Source organism: Desmodus rotundus, chromosome 10 (genome assembly GCF_022682495.2).
Source record: "Desmodus rotundus isolate HL8 chromosome 10, HLdesRot8A.1, whole genome shotgun sequence".
Taxonomy (NCBI): Eukaryota; Metazoa; Chordata; class Mammalia; order Chiroptera; family Phyllostomidae; genus Desmodus; species Desmodus rotundus.
In genome coordinates, this window is record NC_071396.1 from 113,341,246 (window position 1) to 113,361,006 (window position 19,761).

At 50.2% G+C, this 19,761-nt stretch overlaps 2 protein-coding genes across 14 annotated transcripts; one reads left to right on the forward strand and one right to left on the reverse strand.

Moving 5' to 3' along the window:
* Positions 1-444: 444 nt before the first annotated feature.
* On the forward strand, positions 445-15,942 carry HSBP1L1 (heat shock factor binding protein 1 like 1). 9 transcript variants are annotated; one of them, XM_053912745.2, is made up of 7 exons: positions 445-583; positions 1,479-2,578; positions 2,906-3,204; positions 3,903-3,969; positions 4,878-4,972; positions 9,128-9,265; positions 15,616-15,941. In XM_053912745.2, the coding sequence occupies exons 2-7, from the start codon at positions 2,533-2,535 to the stop codon at positions 15,838-15,840; spliced, it is 870 nt and encodes a 289-aa protein (XP_053768720.1). In that variant the 5' UTR covers positions 445-583; positions 1,479-2,532; the 3' UTR covers positions 15,841-15,941. The 9 variants fall into 9 exon arrangements, 8 of the variants coding, with proteins under 8 accessions (XP_053768720.1, XP_053768725.1, XP_053768726.1 ...); XM_053912750.1 differs by lacking the exon at positions 1,479-2,578 and having other exon boundaries at positions 454-583; positions 2,792-3,204; positions 15,616-15,942; XM_053912751.2 differs by lacking the exon at positions 445-583 and having other exon boundaries at positions 594-1,603; positions 2,792-3,204; positions 15,616-15,942.
* TXNL4A (thioredoxin like 4A) lies at positions 11,237-18,604 on the reverse strand. Of its 5 annotated transcripts, XR_008425314.1 has the most exons (5): positions 18,461-18,604; positions 18,043-18,215; positions 12,950-13,053; positions 11,838-12,123; positions 11,502-11,606 (listed from the first exon to the last, which is right to left on the reverse strand). XR_008425314.1 is itself a non-coding variant. In XM_053912754.1 (4 exons), exons 2-4 carry the CDS (start codon positions 18,193-18,195, stop codon positions 11,435-11,437), a joined length of 429 nt encoding a protein of 142 aa, XP_053768729.1. In that variant the 5' UTR covers positions 18,196-18,215; positions 18,461-18,604; the 3' UTR covers positions 11,237-11,434. The 5 variants fall into 5 exon arrangements, 4 of the variants coding, with proteins under 4 accessions (XP_053768729.1, XP_053768730.1, XP_024436206.1 ...); XM_053912754.1 differs by lacking the exon at positions 11,838-12,123 and having other exon boundaries at positions 11,237-11,606; XM_053912755.2 differs by lacking the exons at positions 11,838-12,123; positions 18,043-18,215 and having other exon boundaries at positions 11,237-11,606; positions 18,461-18,540.
* Between the last annotated feature and the right edge of the window lie 1,157 nt (positions 18,605-19,761).

The window sequence follows — 19,761 nt, forward strand, 5'->3', positions numbered from 1 at the left end:
ACAGGATCCTGTCTCCGCCGCGCGGGCAGCGCGGGGCCTGGGGACTTCTCTCGGGGCACCGGGCGGGTGTGAGCGGGGGCGTCACCCCGCGTGGGGACCCAGGCAGCGGCCCCAGCTGACTCCCGGGGTCCTCCCACGCGGTCATCCTCTGGCGGAGTCGAGCCCGGGAGTCGGAGACGGACTCCGAAGTCCGGGAGTTTGACCGGGTGGGGCGGGCGGCTCCTCGCGGACAAAGCCCGCAGCCCGCGGCCGGACCCCAGGCCTTAGGGCACGCGCACGAGAGACGCTGTCGCTGCTGCAGCGCAGCCACGCAGTTCTGCGAGGCGCCTCAACAGGGTGCCCTGTGCAGGGGAAGGAAACAGGGACGCCGGAGGGTGCCCCACCGCGGTGCGCCCCCAGGCTCAGGACGCAGAGGCCGGGCTGGGAGTGGCGGCCCCGGCGGGTGGCGGGGCAGGACGACCCTGTGTGCGGCCAGCCAGCCCTGCGCGCCCAGGGCCCTCCGGATTCGGTGTGCAGAGGAGCCCCTCAGCGCTCCCCTCGGCCACTGCAGACCCGAAGCATCCCAAAAGGGAAGTCCTGGAGGGTGAGTGGTGGCCCCGGGGGCACAGGGCGGGCTGCCTGCTCCTACCTGGTAGGTTTTGTGGGAAATAACATTACAGCGTGAGTTAGAGCAACTCCCCAACAAGCCTGGTGGTGTGGGGGCTTGGGGACGGGGGGCTGGAAAGAACACGGGGTGGCTCTCCCTCTTCAGAGGCGGCCCCGGCGCATCTCTGGGTTGTCACAACTCAGAGCGTCCGGGGGAAGCGACCTGGAACACAGCACCGGCTTGAATAGGGAAACAGAAACACCGCGCAGAGAAGGGAGCGGACAGGGCGGGAGAGAAACAGGAGGTGCTTCTACTTAGCCACCACTTTCTCCCCCAACCGCCCTCCCTGGGCCCTGCTGGAAAGCCTCTGGAATGTTCCATCCTCTATTCTGGACGTTGGAGGAAGGATGCAGGCTTTGCTCCGGGCACTGGAGCATCTGGTTCACCCTGCTGGTCCCGTCTTCCCGGCACATGCGGGCAAGTTGGTGGCCAGCCCACAGCCTCCTGCTGCTCTACGTCCACAAGGGGGAGAGAGAGGGAATCAGGGGTCCTGGAATTCTGAGCCTAGAGCTCCAAGGGTGAGCTGGGGAGATGCACTTTGAAAACACATATTGTAGTAAAATACACAGGTCAGGGTACCCATCTCAACCATGTTTAAGGGCCCCATTCGGTAGCGTTAAGTACACCCACGTGGTTGTGGGGTGTCACCACCGTCCTCTCCAGAACGTTCTTTCCCATCTGACACGCTCTCTGTGTCCACTGAACACCGACTGCCCCCTGCCCAGCACCCACCGTCTGCTTTCTTTCATTATGAATTTGACGTTCGAGGTACTTCGTGTAACGAATCGTGCAGTACCAACCCCGCCATTTCACACAGCATGTTGTCTTCAAGGTCCACCCGCATTGTAGCGAGCGTCAGAACTTCTTGCGGCCGCGTGATGCCCCATCGAAGGGACAGACCAGGTTCTGTTTATTCACCTATGGGACTCTTGGCTGTTTCCTCCCCCTTTTGACATGGTTAGTAGCGCTGCTGTGAACGCTCGTGTGCGCCTTTTTGTGTAGAAGAGGCGGTCATTTCTCTTGGGTCGATACATAAAGGTGGAATTGAGGTTTCATGGACTGGCAGGCTATTCCCACACCGGCCGCGCCATTTCCTGTTCCCGCAGCATGGGCCACCAGATGGGCCACCTCCCGTCAGCACTCGCTATTGTCTGTGTTTGACTGTAGCCATCGTGGGTGTGACCTGGGACCTCAGGGTGGCTCTGATTTGCATCCTGCTGATTACTAATGATCTCAGGCGGCTCTGCCTGTGTGGTCGTGTTTCACACACATCCAGCAGCCCGGGTGTCCATGTGCTGTGGCTCAGCTGGGCCCCTGGGACACTGGGGTGACTCAGGCTGACACAGCCCTGCCCCACAGAGCTTCAAACGTAAAGGGTTATAAAACAGGTCACCACCCATGAAGGGACCCAGGAGCTGCCACCATATGGGCTGAAAGGGCACCAGAAGGAGGAGTGAGGGCTGAGGGCTTCCTTCCAGATCTTCGGTGATGTAAGAACCCAGGCGCATGCGTTGCTGATGTGTCAGGAATTGGTTGCAGAACATAGAATTCTTAATTTTATTTTTAAAAATATTTTTAGAGAGAGGAAGGGAGGGAGAAAGAGGGAGAGAAACATCAATGTGTGGTTGCCCCGCGCCCCCCACCCCTAGCAGGGACCTGGCCCAAGACCCAGGCATGTGCCCTGACTGGGAATCAAACCAGCAGCCTTTCAGTGTTTGGAATGACACCCAACCCACTGAGTCACCCAGGGCAGGGCAGGATTCTTCATTGTAAAGTTGGCCGTAGAGTTGGCAGGCATTCAGAGAGCACAGTCTGCTGTATGGGTGACTACAGGGCCAGATCCCCAGGACCCCCGCGACCCCCCATTAGAGAAGTGACAACCCTGTATGAAGGGATGGAACATGGAGACAGCGGGCGCCGGGGGCAGGGGCGGTGAGTGTCCGGTGGGGCAAAGGTTTAGTTTGGGAAGATGAAAGAATTCTGTGGGTGGACGGTGGCCACAGCGACACAACCCTGTGAATGTGCCCAGCACCACTGAGCTGTGCACTGGGAAGTGGTTAACAGGGTGGGTTTTGTAATAATAGTAGTGATGAGGAGGAGGAGCAGGAGGGGAAGGTTGGCTTGCTCCACGGCTACCTCTTTCAGCCCCAGTGTGACGGGAAAAGCAGGCCAGACCCAAGGCCTTGTCCCGGCAGAGGGCTGCAGCTCCCACCCGCAGGACAGTGACCTTCAGGGTGAAGCCGCCCCCTCGCCTGCCAGGCCTTCTCCCAGGACCTGCCGGGCCGCTTCAGCATCTCCGGGTTGGGCCGCATGCCCCGCCCAGGAATTCACCGGGGCACCTGGGTTGGGAGGTGCTGCAACCCAGCCAGGCTCTCAGGTGTTCCCTCGGCAGCCGGAGCCCTGCCCTCGACAGCGGCTGCAGGACCAGAAGGGGCACCGCGGCCCTGACCCGCAGGAGCCGCCTGGCCCCACCGCGACCTCCAGGCCCACCCCCGAAGCCTGGGGTCCACATGGATGCACAGGAACCCGGAGACCTTGGACGCGCGCTGCAGGGCGCGGTGAGTAGGGGCCCCGCCCCTCCCTCTTCGCTCTCCCGCCCCCCTTGAGTGGGGTGGGGACCTGCGGACCCCCGCTGCGCCCCCGCCCACCCTCCGGCAGGCGAAGCTAGAGGAGGACTGACCGGGAAGCACCGCTGTCGGACGCAGTAGGTTCTTAAACCTGCGCGGTCCGAAGGAAGCACGCCTGCTGGGTACGGGACACAGCGGCTGGCCGTGGGCGGTGGCCTTCGCACCGCGAGGCGCCCTGTCTGTGGGGGTAACACTTGTGTGACGAGGGAGTCGCGTCGCGGGTGGTTTGAGGCCGCGTCGGTGAAGCACAAAGCAGCCTGTGCACGTGGCCAGCCTGCCTCCGCAGCAGCAGGCACACTTCTGGGGCGTCCCAGGGGCCGGCCTGCTGATGCCCCAGGCCAGACGCCGAGGCCGCGCCGGCGGCTGTAACCCCCGGGCCAGGCTCTGGGCCCATGGCTGCCCAGGGGCTCCCTGCTGTCCTCACTTAGGTGCAGGGTCTCCTTGGGTTGGTTTCTCTTTGAGGTAGGAGGGAGGGGCCCCCTGATTATTTATTGTCCCCACGCTACTGATTGAAATGACTTGTCAAAAATCAACTGCATACGTGGTTGGTTCTATTCCACCATGTCTGAAATGCCTGACACCAGGAGTAAGTATTATCTTCATTGTCATATGGTTCTTTTTTTTTTCAGGCAGAAAATCTATTTCAGGAACTTGAAGAACATTTTCAAGCTCTGACTGCAACATTAAATCTCAAAAATATCCTTTTCTATTTTATAGCAAAAACTGCGATGCTTTCAACTGTTAAATTATTGTGGAAGAGGTTTTTGGTGGAGAATTTTTGACCTAGGATTTCCTGTTTTCATCTGTGCCTGTAAGTGGCATCCTGATACATTAATTACCAGTCGCAGCTGGTTTCTTCCTGCTTGGCCGGCAGCACAAGGCATTTCTGTGTGGCGATAAAATATGCGGACCCACCACACAGGACTCTGTAGCCACGCCTTCCCACCACACCTTAAATAAACCTGCGGTCTGCTCCGCAGCGTCACACAGGTGCTGCCACGCATTCAGAAACCCACAGACAGAACACAGAAGGCCTCCAACACAGGGTGCTACACCTGGCTCCCCTACCTGTTTTGCTTGTAACTTGAGCAGCTCACCGTTTTGCTGAGACATGAACTCAAACACAATTAGGAGAAAATGTTGCCAGCTCAGCAGATCTGCACAAGGCAACTATTAAATTATTATTATGCCCAGCGTGAGCTCCCTTCTCACAATCAAATCTGCTCCTTAAACACTGTGTGCAAAGGATTTGCACGTAGAACTTGCAATTTCTGTTTCTGTAGGTGGGTTCCCACAGGGAAAAAATCTTAAACATGACAAACTGAGTTAATTTCCAAGGTATCTGCATCCTCATCAGAGTTCGGTTAAGACAGTCAGACACGCCACACTGCCTCCCATCCCTGCACCTGCACCCACGCCTGGGGAGCCGAGCTTTCAGAGCTGAGCTTAGAGACAACACCCAAAGACCTCTGGGAAGCACCTGTACTGACCCCGGGGGTCTCACAGGTGGCAGCCAGGGAGGGCGTTTGTCAGACCAGGGATGAGCAGGTGAAGGCTGAAGCAGGGCTTTCCGGCCAGGGGCTCTGTGCTCCTTGACGTGGAACTGGAAGAAATGGGGAAGCGCCTCCAGCACTTACAGAGGAACGTGGATGAGCTGATGGTGCAAGCCGGGATCACAAAAGCTACTGAGGAACAGATGGTAAGGCCGTGGCTAGGAGACTGTTTTCTTTGTGCAGAGCCTGTGATTGCTTTCATCTTGAAAACACAATCCCATATTCGTTCACTATGGGAGTTCCTGCCTTTGTACCTGAAAAACCTTCAGGAATAACGCGTCATTCACAAATGCTCCTTTCAAAATACACTAGCTGAGCCCTGGCCCGGCACCTCAGTGGGTTAGAGCATCATCCCAATAAGCCAAGGTGTCGGGATCGATCCCTGGTCAGGGTGCATACAAGAAACAACCAATGAATGCACCAGCAAGTGGAACAACAAGTTGATGTTTCTCTTTCTCTGTCAAAATCAGTAAGTAAAAAAAAAAAATTAATAGACCAATTTAACACTCTTTATCATATTCCTTTAGAAGTGCACATTTTAAATGAAAAACTTTATTTAAAAATTGGATTTCATTCAAGTACCTTTTTTACTCCCACCCCTCCAATTAATCTTTAGGCAAAACACAGCCACGATGATTTACACTGGGGATTATAAGTAGCGGTTTCTGTCTGAGACAATATACTCGTGGAACCATTTGAGCAAATGTTGCATTAAGCCCTCAACCCACCCCAGAGTCTGCAGGACGCCACCTGGCCCCAACTGCACAAACACTTCTTTTCCAGTGGAATTTTGCACGGACTCTTGAGATGCAAATAAATGCTTACCTTCAGGTCTTGGACCGAACGTACGTCCATGTGACACGTGTAGAGGCACAACTTCATTAAGAAACATACGTATGTATGTTTTACTGATATCATAGTCTGATTATATGAGCCTATTTTTAATAATTGCATGCCTTTGTTTTCCCATTTCTTTTTAAAAATATGTATTTATTGATTATGCTATTACAGTTGTCCCATTTCCCCCCCTTCACTCCACTCCATCCTGCCCACCCCCTCCCTCCCACATTCCCCCCCTATAGTTCATGTCCATGTCCATGGGTCATACTTATAAGTTCTCTGGCTTCTACATTTCCTATAGTATTCTTACCCTCCCCCTGTCTATTTTCTACCTACCATTTATGCTTCTTATTCTCTGTACCTTTTCTCCCTCTCTCCCCCTCCCACTCCCCTATTGATAACCCTTCACGTGATCTCCATTTCTGTGGTTCTGTTCCTATTTTTGTTTGCCTAGTTTGCTTTTGTTTTAGGTGTGGTCGTTAATAACTGTGAGTTTGCTGTCATTTTTACTGTTCCTATTTTTCATCTTCTTTTTCTTAGGTAACTCCCTTTAACATTTCATATAACAAGGGCTTGGTGATGATGAACTCCTTTAACTTGACCTTATCTGAGAAGCTCTTTATCTGCCCTTCCATTCTAAATGATAGCTTTGCTGGATAGAGTAATCTTGGATATAGGTCCTTGCCTTTCATGACTTGGAATACTTCTTTCCAGCCCCTTCTTGCCTGTAAGGTCTCTTTTGAGAAATCAGCTGACAGTCTTATGGGAACTCCTTTGTAGGTAACTGTGTCCTTTTCTCTTGCTGCTTCTAAGATTCTCTCCTTGTCTTTAATCTTAGGTAATGTAATTATGATGTGCCTTGGTGTGTTCCTCCTTGGGTCCAGCTTCTTTGGGACTCTCTGGGCTTCCTGGACTTCCTGGAAGTCTATTTCCTTTGCCAGACTGGGGAAGTTCTCCTTCATTATTTATTCAAATAAGTTTTCAATTTTTTGTTCTTCCTCTTCTCCTTCTGGCACCCCTATAATTCGGATGTTGGAATGTTTCAAGATGTCCTGGAGGTTCCTAAGCCTCTCCTCATTTTTTGAATTCTTGTTTCTTCATTCTTTTCTGGTTGGATGTTTCTTTCTTCCTTCTGGTCCACACCGTTGATTTGAGTCCCAGTTTTCTTCCCATCACTATTGGTTCCCCGTACATTTTCCCTTGTTTCTCCTAGCATAGCCTTCATTTTTTCATCTAATTTGTGACCAAATTCAACCAATTCTGTGAGCATCCTAATTACCAGTGTTTTGAACTGTGCATCTGATAGGTTGGCTATCTGTTTGCTGCTTAGTGGTATTATTTCTGGAGCTTTGACCTGTTCTTTCATTTGGGCCTTTTTTTTTTTTTTTTTTTTTTTTTTTTGTCTTGGTGCGCCTGTTAGATAAAGGGGCAGAGCCTTAGGTGTTCACCAGTGCGGGGTAACGCTGGTCGCTGTGTTGTGACGCTGTAGGTGGGGGAGGGGCTGAGAGGGAGCAATGGCGCCTGCCCCACTCTCTGCCAGATTTTAGTCACTCCCTTCGCTGTACACAATCAAACTGGGCCCCTCTGGTGCCGATTCCCGAGTGGGTGAGCTTGCGCATGCTCTAGGTCCCTGCGGGTCTCCAACGACCTCTCCTGTGAGGCTGGGAGTTTCTCCTGCTGCCGCCTCAGCCCCCGCGGGTGTTTTCACTCAGAGGTTTGAGGCTTTATTTCCCCGCACTGGAGCCCTGGGTTACAAGGTCTGTTTCGCTCCCCTGCTGTTCCTCCCGGTTTATCTGTGCACGAATGTGGGGCCGCGGGGTCTGCTAGCTGTCGCACTGCCTGCCCTGTTCCTTCCACAATCCGCCACCTCTCTGGGTCCACCAGCTGTGTTGTCGTGAGTCCTCTCCACTCAGGCTCCCCATCTCTGCCCCTCCTACCAGTCTTGATGAATGTTTCTTCTTTATCTCTTTAGTTGTCGGTCTTCCATGCGGTTCGATTTTCTGTCAGTTCTGGTTGTTTTTTGTTTTTAAACTGTTGTTGTCCTTTTGGTTGTGCGAGGAGGCACAGTGTGTCTACCTATGCCTCCGTCTTGGCCGGAAGCTCTATTTTCCCATTTCTTTGACAATTGTTATCCTAAGTCATCTGGCAAATCACACATACATGCCTGCTAAATGAGAGCTAGTCCACTCTCAGCGACACAAACGTCTCCATTGGAGAACACTGGGGACAGCACTCAAACGCTGCTGCCGTGGGTGAAGGCACACCTGTCCCCACTAAGGTTGCATCAGATGGGCCCACCTGCCCTGCAGTCCCTTCTAACCCTCCTGGACACTGGGCCCTTCACCTCATGGCTCGCTGGGGACAAGCCAGTGCCTGAGGGCAGGGACAGTGGCCCAGGTTCTTCGAGATCCCCAGTGGGCACACCCCCAGGCACGGGTTGGCAGTGCGGGAATTTAGTCCCTTCACTCATCACCTAGATTCCAGCAGGGTTTTAAATCTGGTCAAAACCCACTAAACACTGGGCATCGAATTAAATGGTCAAGTGCATATCAAGACCTCACTTTTTGATGCTCACGCAGCCACTCTTCAAAGCAGCAGGGAGGAGCCACCAGGTATCTAAGTCTGTTCAAACACCGTCGATGCCCTTGACATTAAAAGGCCCAAATAAGTTTGGGTCTGTTTGGCTAAATCTGTGCTTGTTGGTGGCCTGTGCCATGGGTTTCAGGGGATTCGGCAAACCCCCAAACTCATGTTCCTGCCGTGGGCATTGTGAATGGGACGAGAGTCCACAGCCCAAAATGTCAGAAACCACTGTCTGCGTTCGGAAAGCCCCGGCTCCTGGTCAGTCTCTGCATTAAACTACACCTGTGACACCTTTACCACGTTTCCTTTGACAGATGGGAGTGGGCTCTCCAGACCCCTGGGACCCCAGCAATGGGAAGTGGATGTGAGGCGCCCTGCTCACTGGCCCTGACAGGGAGTCCTCGTCGACCCCACCCGACTTGACATGAAGGTCACTTGCCATCACGGTTTTCTGCACACTGGACTTGCCCCACGCAAAGGGTGTTCTCGTCATCACAGGGAATGAAGGCACCTTCATCAAAAGCTTGGATTCCGGTTTATTCAACTGGGCACTAATTGGTGTATAAGTAAATCTTTACCTCTTTCCAATTTTACCCTTACACCTGCCGACAGCAGACCAGTCACTTGAAAATGTGATAAAATGAAAACTTCTTAATAATCTACATAATCTGAGTTGAGTTTTAGTATTTGAAAATTCATTTTAGTAAAATAAAAGATTAAAAAAACAAAGACCATGGGATAAGAATGCAACTCCACAGCTGACGAACCACTTAACAAAGAGGCGTGCCAGATGGCCATCCATGCCTAACTTCGGGAATTGTGGGAGAGAAGTGTGAGCTGTGTGGGGTCAAATTCTCTCTGCATTCAATTCTGTGTAGATCTCCAAAGAGCATCAGCAGTTTCCTGGTAGAAGCTGCTTTTTCAATGGCTGCATTACCCAGCATTTCCAGTCACGCTGTCTCAGGAAGACTCACTTTGATCTGTGCGGTCCGAACCGAACCCAACCAAGGAGGCAGGTGAGCCAGGAGCACCGCTGATTCCGAGGTACCCTCGCCTTTTGCCCCCTGGAGGCAGTTGGCAACTAGGTCTCTGTAGGTCATGGAGAGCACTTTCAAACAATTACCCAGTCCCCCTCTCTGGAGCCAGAGTGAAATAAACCTGATCGCCCCCCCAAAAGGGTCAGTTATAGGCTCTCGTAGTAAAAAAAATTATTGCTGCCTATAAATCATGTTCATCATTCAAAATCTACCATAATTGTACAATGTAGATTAACTACTGTCAACATCTTTTTCTTTTTCTTGATTTATTGGTTTTAGAGGTGGGGACGGAAAAAGGGAGAGAAACATTGATCAGTTGCCTCCTGCACACGCCCCACCGAACCACACTGTTCAGGGCTTAACATTTTTTCACCCAACAATTTTATATACTTGATATATTTATATCCTGTTTTCTTTTCATGTCATGAACATTTTTTAAGATTTTACTTTTTTAGAGAGAAGGGAGAGAAACCTCAATGTCATACGCCCCCTACTGGGGACCTGGCCCACAACCCAGGCATGTGCCCTGACTGGGAATCTAACCCGTGACCCTTTGATTTGCTGGCTAGCACTCAACCACTGAGCCACACCAGCCAGGGCATGAACGTTTTTCCTAGATGGTTTCACACACACTTTCTATGGCTGAGAGTCTGTCGTCTCAGACACTGAGGTTCTACCTGGCTTTCTTGCTACTACAAAGAATCTATAATGAGCACTTGTACCCATGACTCCTCTGCCAGAAAAAGGCCAGGTCCTGGGGCACGAAGTCTAAACCAGCTGCAGCAGGTGGAGTTGGTGGGCGTTCACACCTTGTTTGGGAGGTGTAAGTGGTTGTGAAAGAATTTAGCTCCCACACACACTCAGGGATGTGAGTAGCCATCTGTGAGCTGGCCAGCAGCTACTTATTGGGTAGCTGCTCTTGTTGGAACACCACAGGCCTTCTGTCCAATCACTGTTGTCCCCTTCTCACTCGACTTGAGCCACTTGCCCAGGAAGTGACTGGCACCCCCCACTGTGAGACTGGGGAGGGGTGGCGCCTCCAGGTATTCCCCCTACCCCGTGCTTCCCATATACCCACCACCCTGCTCCCGGGAAGCTTGAGGAGAAACTTGAGCCTGATGTGGAAGCTATCAGATTGAGGGTTCGTGGACTCTACAGAGAATACAGTATGTTTAAGTACATTAGATATAATCTTAGGAGGAATAAGAAGCAGTTTACTCTTTATATTTAAAAGAAAGGCCTCCCAAATTATTTTATTGCACCGTTTTTATAACCAGAAGATACTTTTGGATCCTGTTTAACTGCATGCACCCCCCCACCCCCCAATACACGTGTTGGGAACCCTAAACCCAAGACCTGAGAACGTGACCTTAGTGGACATGGGATGATGCAGATGCAACTAGTTAGAATGAGGTCATGTGGAGTCAGGTGGCCCTCATCCAATGCCGGTGTCCTTATAAAAGGGGATGTTTAGCTCTGGCTGGACAGCTCAGTTGTTTAGAGTGTCGTCCCAGTAAGTTAACGTTGTGGGTTCAATCCCCCACCAGGTCAGGGAACAACACAAGACTCAACCAATGAATGCATCAGGAAGTGGGACAACAAATCAATGTTTCTCTCTAAAAATAATTTTTTTTTAAAAAAGGAAATTTGGACACAGACGAAACTCAGGGAGAAGGCCTCGAGAAGATGAGAGCTGAGACTGGGGTAGACTGGGGTGGGCTGGGAGATCCCTGGGGCCCCGGATGTCCAGTCTCCAGGCTGTTGAGACACAAACGTCTGCCAGGAGGCCCAGGTTCTGGCCCTTCACTCCAGCAGCCTGGGAAGCAGAGACCTCACTGCCAAGGGAGCAAAACAGAGCAGCCACAGGGCACCCCCGACCTTCACTGCTGGGCTAGAGAACTAAGCTCTTCCCAAGCCTGTGAGCTACACAAGAAGCCAACCACTGGGATGTCCCCGTCACCGCGCACTTGTTTACTTCAGCTGGGTATTTACAGATGTCTGCAAACATGAAAGTACGGCCGCCAGGCCGCCTCCGGGTTGAGGACACGCAGGCCCGTCCTTCCCAAAACTCCTCCGCGAAGGCTGAGTTCCACGCATCTCCACGGGGACATGGCTGCCCGGCGCACACGCCCGGCCTGTGGCAGGCGCTCAGTATCGGTATTTCGTGGAGTAGTCCTTTGGGGACACGACCAGGCCGCGGCCCTTGCGGGCGCCCCGGTAAACAGTCTCGATGATGTCGATCATCTCCTGCTTGTCCTCCATGGCCCAGTTGATCTTGTTGTTGTTGCCGGTGCCCAGGTCGATCATGATGTGCTTGTTCCTGCAGGGGAGAGGCGTATGCTCACCAGAGCCTCCCAGGGGGCCCCGCAGCCAACCATCTGGCGGAGCCTTGGGGAACCCCCCCAACCGACCTGCCCCAAGAGAACCCGTGGAGCCTGCCCGACTTGGGCCTGCAGGACCCCGAGCTCACAAACGGTGCTGTTTTCAGCCACAAAGCTGTGCTACCTGGTCACACAGACTATGAAGCTGAGGCACGCCCTGCACAGCCCACCTGGACCACGCTCGCCAACAGGGGCTCCACGTGTGGAGCGGACAGGACACTGCTGCCCACCAGCTTGTGTGGTAACAGCAGGAGGGAGACATTTTGGCACGTGTGACGTCGACGGGTGGTTTCTTTCTAATGAAGCCTCCACAACAGTTGTTTCTTTACTCATGGTGTGACTTAACTCCTACACAAATACCATCAAACGTAGGTGGCATCTGCGCCAGACCCCTGTAGCGCTGGCCGGTAACCATTCCCACGGGTTCCTCTGAAGCAAAGCCTGTGAGCTGCGGAACTGAATGCACCCAAGGCAGTTAGAGGAATTCTGTTCTTCAGGCCAATAATTCACAGGCTTGAGCCCACAACAGAATGTCTAAGCTGATAAAACAATCTTAAAAACAAAGAAATTAAGTGCAGGTTTCCTCTTAGGTATCACAAAGAATACTAAATAGAGTCACTGATATCATATTTCAAAAGTGAGTTGTTATTTTTTTTTATAAAGGTAGCACATTTTTAAAAATTTTTTATTTACTTATTTTTAGAGAGAGGGAAAGGGAAGGAGAGAGAGAGGGAGAGAAATATCACTGTGTGGTTGCCTCTCATGTGCCCCTTACTGGGGACCTGGCCTGCAACCCAGGCCTGTGCCCTGACTGGGAATCGAAACTGTGACCCTTTGGTTCACAACCCGTGCTCAGTCCATTGAGCTACACCAGCCAGGGCAAAAAGTGAGTTATTTTAAAAGACGTCTTTCATCAACAGGTTATTTAAAGGTACCTTAAATGTCAGTAAGAATGTCTTCCATTTAATTACACCTCACCTAGGTTTCTGGGCAAAGTTATTTCAAAAGAGTAATTTGTTACTGAGGAAACGCTAAAACTGGAAATGGTGTTACTTTGGAAATTGTTTAAAAGATCGCACTGATTGCCTGGTGATACAATCTGTAAGTGACAAGACTAAGTAACTGAATTCCTTCTGAATAAAAGAATCTGAAGGCACCTTGATCAATCACATGAAACCTCCAGACCAGCCACTCCAATTGAAACAACTTTAAGAAGAGAGGGCGACCTCAGTGGCGACTGTGGGGTGGGGCAGGGCGGGCTGGCAGTGGGGGAGACACACACCTGAAGAAGAACATGACCGTGCATGGGTCGTACAGCTCGTACATCTTGTTGAAGTCAGGCACCTCCGTGATGTCCACAAGATAAATGACTGCAAAGTTTTTAACCTGAAAGTAAAGATTGAAAAAAAATCTAAAATAACAAATGAATCTTTTATTCTGCAAAAGCACATTAAAAATAAAAACAACCATCTGCGCATAATAGAACAATTTCCAAACTCTCCAGCATTTTCCCCAATAGTGTTAACACAGAAAATAATCCAACAAGCTCAGGATTCTGAGCAATTCATTGGCCGTTTACACCTCCCTTTAACATTTTCAGAATGGCAAGTTACAAGAATCTGCAGAAAATGTCCACATGTGTTATTATTCACACTGATCTAGCAATAATCTATACAAACTTCTCAAACTTGTACTTTTATGAATACTTAATCACGTGCACCGAACAACTGCTTTACAACATGCCTTTGGAATTCAATTCCCCATGTACTTAGGTTTCACCTCTTGTAAATACTAAAACTCTAGTATCCCAAATAATACCATATATGTCAAATTTTCTTTAATTGCAAGTTCATCAGAGAAAATTTAGAAAACCCAAAAACGAAAAATAAAATCACCTTCAGTGCCAACACAAAGTTAACTGTTACAAAGGTATTTTTAGTGTATTCTTTCCCTTTTTTCTGGTATTTACATATTTATATTTAAAAAATCTGTTCAGCCCTGGCTGGTACAGCTCAGTGGATTGGACGCCGGCCTGGGAACCAAAAGGTTGCTGGTTCAATTCCCAGTCAGCAATCTCTGCTTCTCCCCAGCTGACACCATCATTTCCCTGCATTCATTAAAGCCAGGAAAAAACCGTCTTTCACAGCCACGTAACATTCCACCCGGGAGGCTGGGCATTTCCAGTTTAAACCCCAGCATCCAAGCCCGGACCGATGACTGCCAGCGCCTGCTCAGGTGCTGTCAGGACCCACGGGAGGGCTCCGGGTCCCACCTGGTGCTGCACTTGGCCCAGTGCCCCCATCACTGGACACTGTGGCTGCTTCTGCTGTCACTGTGAATGACAGCCATGGGCTCCTGGGGCACCAAGCCTCGCCTCCAAGGGCCGAGTGCCGAGAACAGGGTGACTGCTTACCAAGCTCTCCATGCAACACCGGACCCACCACCTGAACATCCCGGCTGGAGCACACCCCACACCTTTTCACCTTTCTGTCTCTGACATACCCAAGAAACAACAGTTCCCTGTTTTAATGTGTTTCTCTGAAGTTTACTGAACCACTAGAATTTCTCCTTTTTTCAAGTTCTTTTCCCGTTTACCCATGGGAATCATCTTTCCAATGGCACTGTGAACTTATTTGCATAAGTCTACCCTATTTAAAATACTTGCCTGCTACATTGTAGTTATCATAACTGGGCGTTGAGTAGTATTTTTTTAACCATGAACTACATGTACAAATTACACTCTTTTATTATCAAGTTATGTTTAATATCCACATTCTTTACATCATTTGCATTAGTAAACATCCTTTCCAGGCCTGCTGCCTGCACACTAGCGAGCAAAGCGTTTTCCTCAGGGAGTCGGTGACCAGCCACTGCTGCACCCCTTGCTCGGAGCCCCCGCACCGGCTAGGAGCCCTCTGACACACCAGGGTCTGCACTGTCCCTTAGCTAATTACTACACTTGTAGGTAATCCATTTCAAGCCCTCGAGAACAATCACACAGTGACTTTGTTTTCTAGAACTGCGAGCCCACTCATTTCCGCTCACGACGACTGCTGCAATCTCCCCATGTGAGATGAATGAGCGAGGGCTGCGGACCGACCGCTCGCTGCGTCACAGGAAGTGCTCTGCGGGCCTGTGTGTCTGCTCTTGCAGCTACTGGTGGGTGTGGCCCTGCTGTCCCTTTCCTACAGACTTCCCGGTCACCCAGGTAGTAGGTGGCAGACTCCAGCTCGGCCTCACCCTTACCCACCGCTCGGAGCGGCTTGCTGCGAGGCTGGCACACCCAGAGCTACAGACCCACGGCAAACACAAGAGTACGCTTTCTGCTGGTTCTGATCAGACTCCTCACTGACTGAGCACCAGCTTCCACCGGTCCCCTCACGTCACACGAGGCTTCAGAAAGCTCCCCAAAGTCACTCCTAAAGAGTCCCACCACTGACCTTGCATTACACACAGTCCCATTTAGGACGTATAATTCCAAGCCAATACAACTGGCGTTCTGCATGTTTTAAACTCTATTTTCTGGGCTTTTAACATAAAAATTAGACATCCCACTTACTGTTACCCCTCATGAGTCTTAGGTAACAGTGGGCTGTAACAAATTGTGTTCCTACCGAACGGCAGAGGGATGTGAGACAGTCTCTCTTCAAAGCTGCACACAGCCCTGGCCACGTGGCTCAGTGGGCATCATCCCGCAGACTGAAAGGTCCTGGGCTTGACTCCCCATCAGGGCACACGCCTGGGGTGAGGGTCTATCCCTGGTCAGGGCACGTGCGGGAGGCAGCCAACTGATGTTTCTCTCTCACATCGATGTTGCTCTCCCTCTCTTCCTCCCTCCCTTCCCCTCTCTCTGGAATCAATCAAAGTAAAAAAAGGGAGGGGGGAAGCTGCACATAAAACCATCTGCTTAACAGAAAACTTTTTTTATTATCATTCTACCGACTTCAGGACATCTGTGAAGAGCATCTCTCCGTCTCAGTACAGCTCAAAATGAATCCACTACGAGGGGCGCACTGTCGGAGCATCCAGTCAATACCCCACATTTCAGCCTCAGCGTGGGAACTGTTACTCACTTTAAAACAGCAGGGATATCCAAACAGGGCCCGTAACAAGATGAGGAAGATCCCCCATTATCTGCCATTTCTGCAGAGGGAGATTTTTAAATACAGTTAAATTGTTCTTTATACTAAAATCTTACATTTCAAAAATTCCTGTTGAGTTTCCCCTAAAGAAATTCCAGAATTATAAATTCATATTTTGCCCTTATACTAAGAAGAAAATAAAACATTAATAGCATTATAATAAATTTCAAGTGTGCATTTTGAATAGCTGTGTAATAGTACAATATTGAAAGTTTACTAAAATAAAAATCCAAATTTTTGGACAAAAGAAAAAGGGTAACTTAAAAGGCCAGAGGAAAATACTCAAAGTGAGTCTAGTTAAACTGTTTGCACCAACAAGTTCACTGCAAGAGGAGTGTGGTCACTGGCGACACCGCGATTCGCTCTAAAACTGACATACAGGTGTCGGAAAAGAACCACTCTGGTCAAAATCCCTAAAAACTTACGTTAACACATAAAATCTGTCTCCTAGCTAAGGGCATCTTGCTGAGCTTTGCTCAGACATGAAGAGCCAACCAACCCTCACGTCTCTAGCCATCCTATCCTGGTGCTGCGGGAGCAGGATCTGCACGTCACCTGGTGATTACACCACCACCTGCAAGGCAGAACCCAGAACACACACCCTAGGTTAGTCGACAGCACGCTAACAACCTGCTTCTCGGGAATGTGCTCAGTAGCGTCTCCACTGAGCTCAGCAGTACCTGCCCTTGACCACTGCAGCCGAAAAAATGAATGAATGAACAACCCACTCGAGGCTCTCTGGGCTCCCCAGGCACCAACTCAAGCCCCTCGGTGTCTTGGGAATGGCTCACAGGTGCCACACTCATACTCAGACCCAGGCCTCTGCTGAGGGGTTTCTGAAAGTCTCGTCACAATTCCCAGGGCAGCTTGTTACAGAAGCCGTTTCTGGTCCTCACACCAGACCCGTGGAATCAGAATCTCGGCGATGCACTTGGTAAGTACTGCCAGTGGCAATGATGATGACTGACATAAAGACCGGTGCCTGACGTCCACAGTGCCACCCCCCACCCCAACTCTGCTTCTCCTATCGAACAGGAGACTATAAAATAAGCTTTCCTTTCCTAAGTACAAGATGTACTTTTATCTGTTACTATTGACTCAAAAGTGTCATTTTAACCTGGCCTGTGTTAGCATCTCCTATTCCCCTGAAAGAAAAGGTGATTTCACCCTGGCTGGTATGGCTCAGTGGATTGAGCCCTGGGCTGCAAACCAAAGGGTCAAGGGTTCAATTCTCAGTCAGGGCACATGCCTGGGTTGTGGGCCAGGCCCTCAGCAGGGGGCGCACAAGAGCTAACCACACACTGATGTTTCTCTCCCTTTCGTCCTCCCTTCCCCTCTCTAAAAATAAATAAAATATTTAAAAAGAAAAGATGGTTTCAATGTGTCCACTTATACTTTTCAATCAAATGAATAACCTCTGAGATCATAAGTTACTAAGAAGTTAATTATTTCATTAACACTCTAATATATTTGCCTTTTGCTCTATTGCTGCAATTGCAAACTTCCAAGTCAGTTGTCTTAAAATCGCCATGAAGAAATTTCAAAACAGAATTGAGGCCCTGGTTACAGAGTAAGCCCTACAACTGCAGGCTTACTGTCTGCAAACAAGCGCCCGAGACAACCCGGTGTATGACGTGAAACGTCAGGAAAACCAGACCTAACAAGGAACAATTCTATGTTCTCTGTTTCCTGCATTTAAATCACTCTAAGTTATACATCCAGTGACAAAGGTAGAGCTCGGTGGCGTTAAAAAAAAAACCCAGCAGGACTTACTGTGCCATTAACATAAACGTTCTGCTTTATAAATACAACAAATAAACGTGGTACCAAAAAAAGGACAAACTTTTTAAACTGAGCTTTTAAAAGTGAACTCCACCGCTCTTTCCAAAGTCTGCAAATGTGTTATGTTTATGGTACTACAGATGCAAATTTTGAAAAACACCCTATCGCTAGGAATTCTTCACTTTATCTAGGGAGAGGGGCCATGAACATTTTCAAAAATTGGAAATCCGGGAAACTTCTCCCAGAAAAAGGCAGAAGCTGTTGTGTACAATTTCAGGGAGCTCGTCACCAGGTCAGTTCTCTTCATTTGGTGGCTTCTGGAAATTAAGGCCTGAAGGACGAGTGCGGACTGCAGCTTTCACCCTCACTTTGAAATTTTCCTGCCCACCGGCAAAGCCAAAGAAAGCAGACATCGAGCGACTGCAGCGCCCCGGCAGCAGGGCTGCGGTACCTTCTCCGCGATGCTGTACAGAACCTCGTCCATTTTCATGCACGTAGGGTCCCAATCGTGCCCGAACCGAATGACGACCACCCGGTCTTCTTCCGAAAGGATGGCCTGGTCCACCTGCCAGCCGTTGTGCAAGTGCGGGAGCATGTACGACATGCTGGCGACTCTGTTGGCCTCTGTGGGAGAGGGACTCGGTGGACGAGCTGCTGCTTTCCGGCTCAAACACGGCACGCGGCGCTGGCGGGGGGCGCTGCCGCCCAGATCACCACTCCCCCTGCCGACCCGGAACCCCCACCTCTGGCAGGCCCTGCTCCCTCTCAGGACCCCACTCCCGAGCCCCAGCCCAACCCCGCTCCCCTCCGGCCCGAAAGCCCGCCGCCCCCTCCCACGATCGGGACCCCAGATACCGGCCCACACGGACCTCCGCAGACTCCCGAACTCCAATACAGCGGCCGCCCCGGGCGTGCAAGTGCGCAGGCGTCAGCGTGTGCGTGCCCGCCGTGCGTCCGCGCGTCCGCGCGTCCGCGCTCGGACTGCCTGCACGGGTGAGTAGTCTGGCTGTCGCAGTGTCCGGTAGCTCTGGGGACGCCCCGGGGTCCGAAGGGCGGGGCTGTGTCGGACTGGACGCGGCTTCACCGCAGAGCCGCCCTGACTGGGGCGGGGCTTGTCTCAGTCACTCCACAGAAGCCCCAAATTAATCATTTTGGCAGTCATGCTTTCCCGACATAAGCACACTCTGCTTTACTTGCCTAAAGCAGTTTATTAACACAAAAGTACTCCAAGCTAATTTATTGGTATTATCTGGAGCACAAGAGTTTCACATTTTGATTAAGTCCAATTTATTTTTTTCTTTTGTTGCTTGTGCTTTTGGTGTCGTACCTAAGAAATCCAGGTCATGAATGTTTACTCCTTTTTTCTCCTAAGAATGTTATACTTTTAATTCTTGCACTTAGGTATATGGCAATTTTGAGTTAACTTTTGTGTACGTTAGGTGTCCAACTTCTTTCTTTTGCATATGTGGCTGGCTATCCAGTTGTCCTACATCGTTTATTGGAAAGGTTGTTCCTTCCCCATCAAATTGCCTTGGCGCCGTTATTGAAAATCAGTCAACTTTAAATGCAAGGATTTATTTCTGTTGTGTCAGTTCTACTCCAGTGATCTTTGTATGTAGCCTTATGTCAGTCTGTCTTGATTCATGAAGCTTTGTAGTAAGTCTTGAAATCAGGAAGTGAATCCCTCGATTTTGTTTCAAGACTGGTTTGGCTCTTCTGCGTCCTTTGCATTCCAGACTGACGTTAGGGTTAGTTTGTCAACTTCAGCAAAAGGTAGCTGGGGATTTTGGTAGGGATTGTGTTGAACCTGTACACCAATTTAGGGAGTGTTACCATTTAAGATTCATTCTTCCAATCCATGCATGTGGGATTCTTTACATTTATTTAAGACTTTTTAAAATTTCTGTGAGTTTCCAGTGTCCACATCTTGCACTTAGTTATATTCCTAGTATTTTATTCTTTTGGTGCTATTTAAATGATTATTTTAAATATTTTTAGACTTCATATCTAGAGTATAGGAACAAAATTGATTTTTGTACCCTGATCTTGCATTGCGCAACCTTTCAGTGTTGGTAGGTGGACCCTGTGGTTTCTCGCTACTGTTCAGAGGGAACGCCGCAAGGGTCTTCGGAGAGATCTTTAGTAGAGTCGCCTCACCCACTCCGAAACT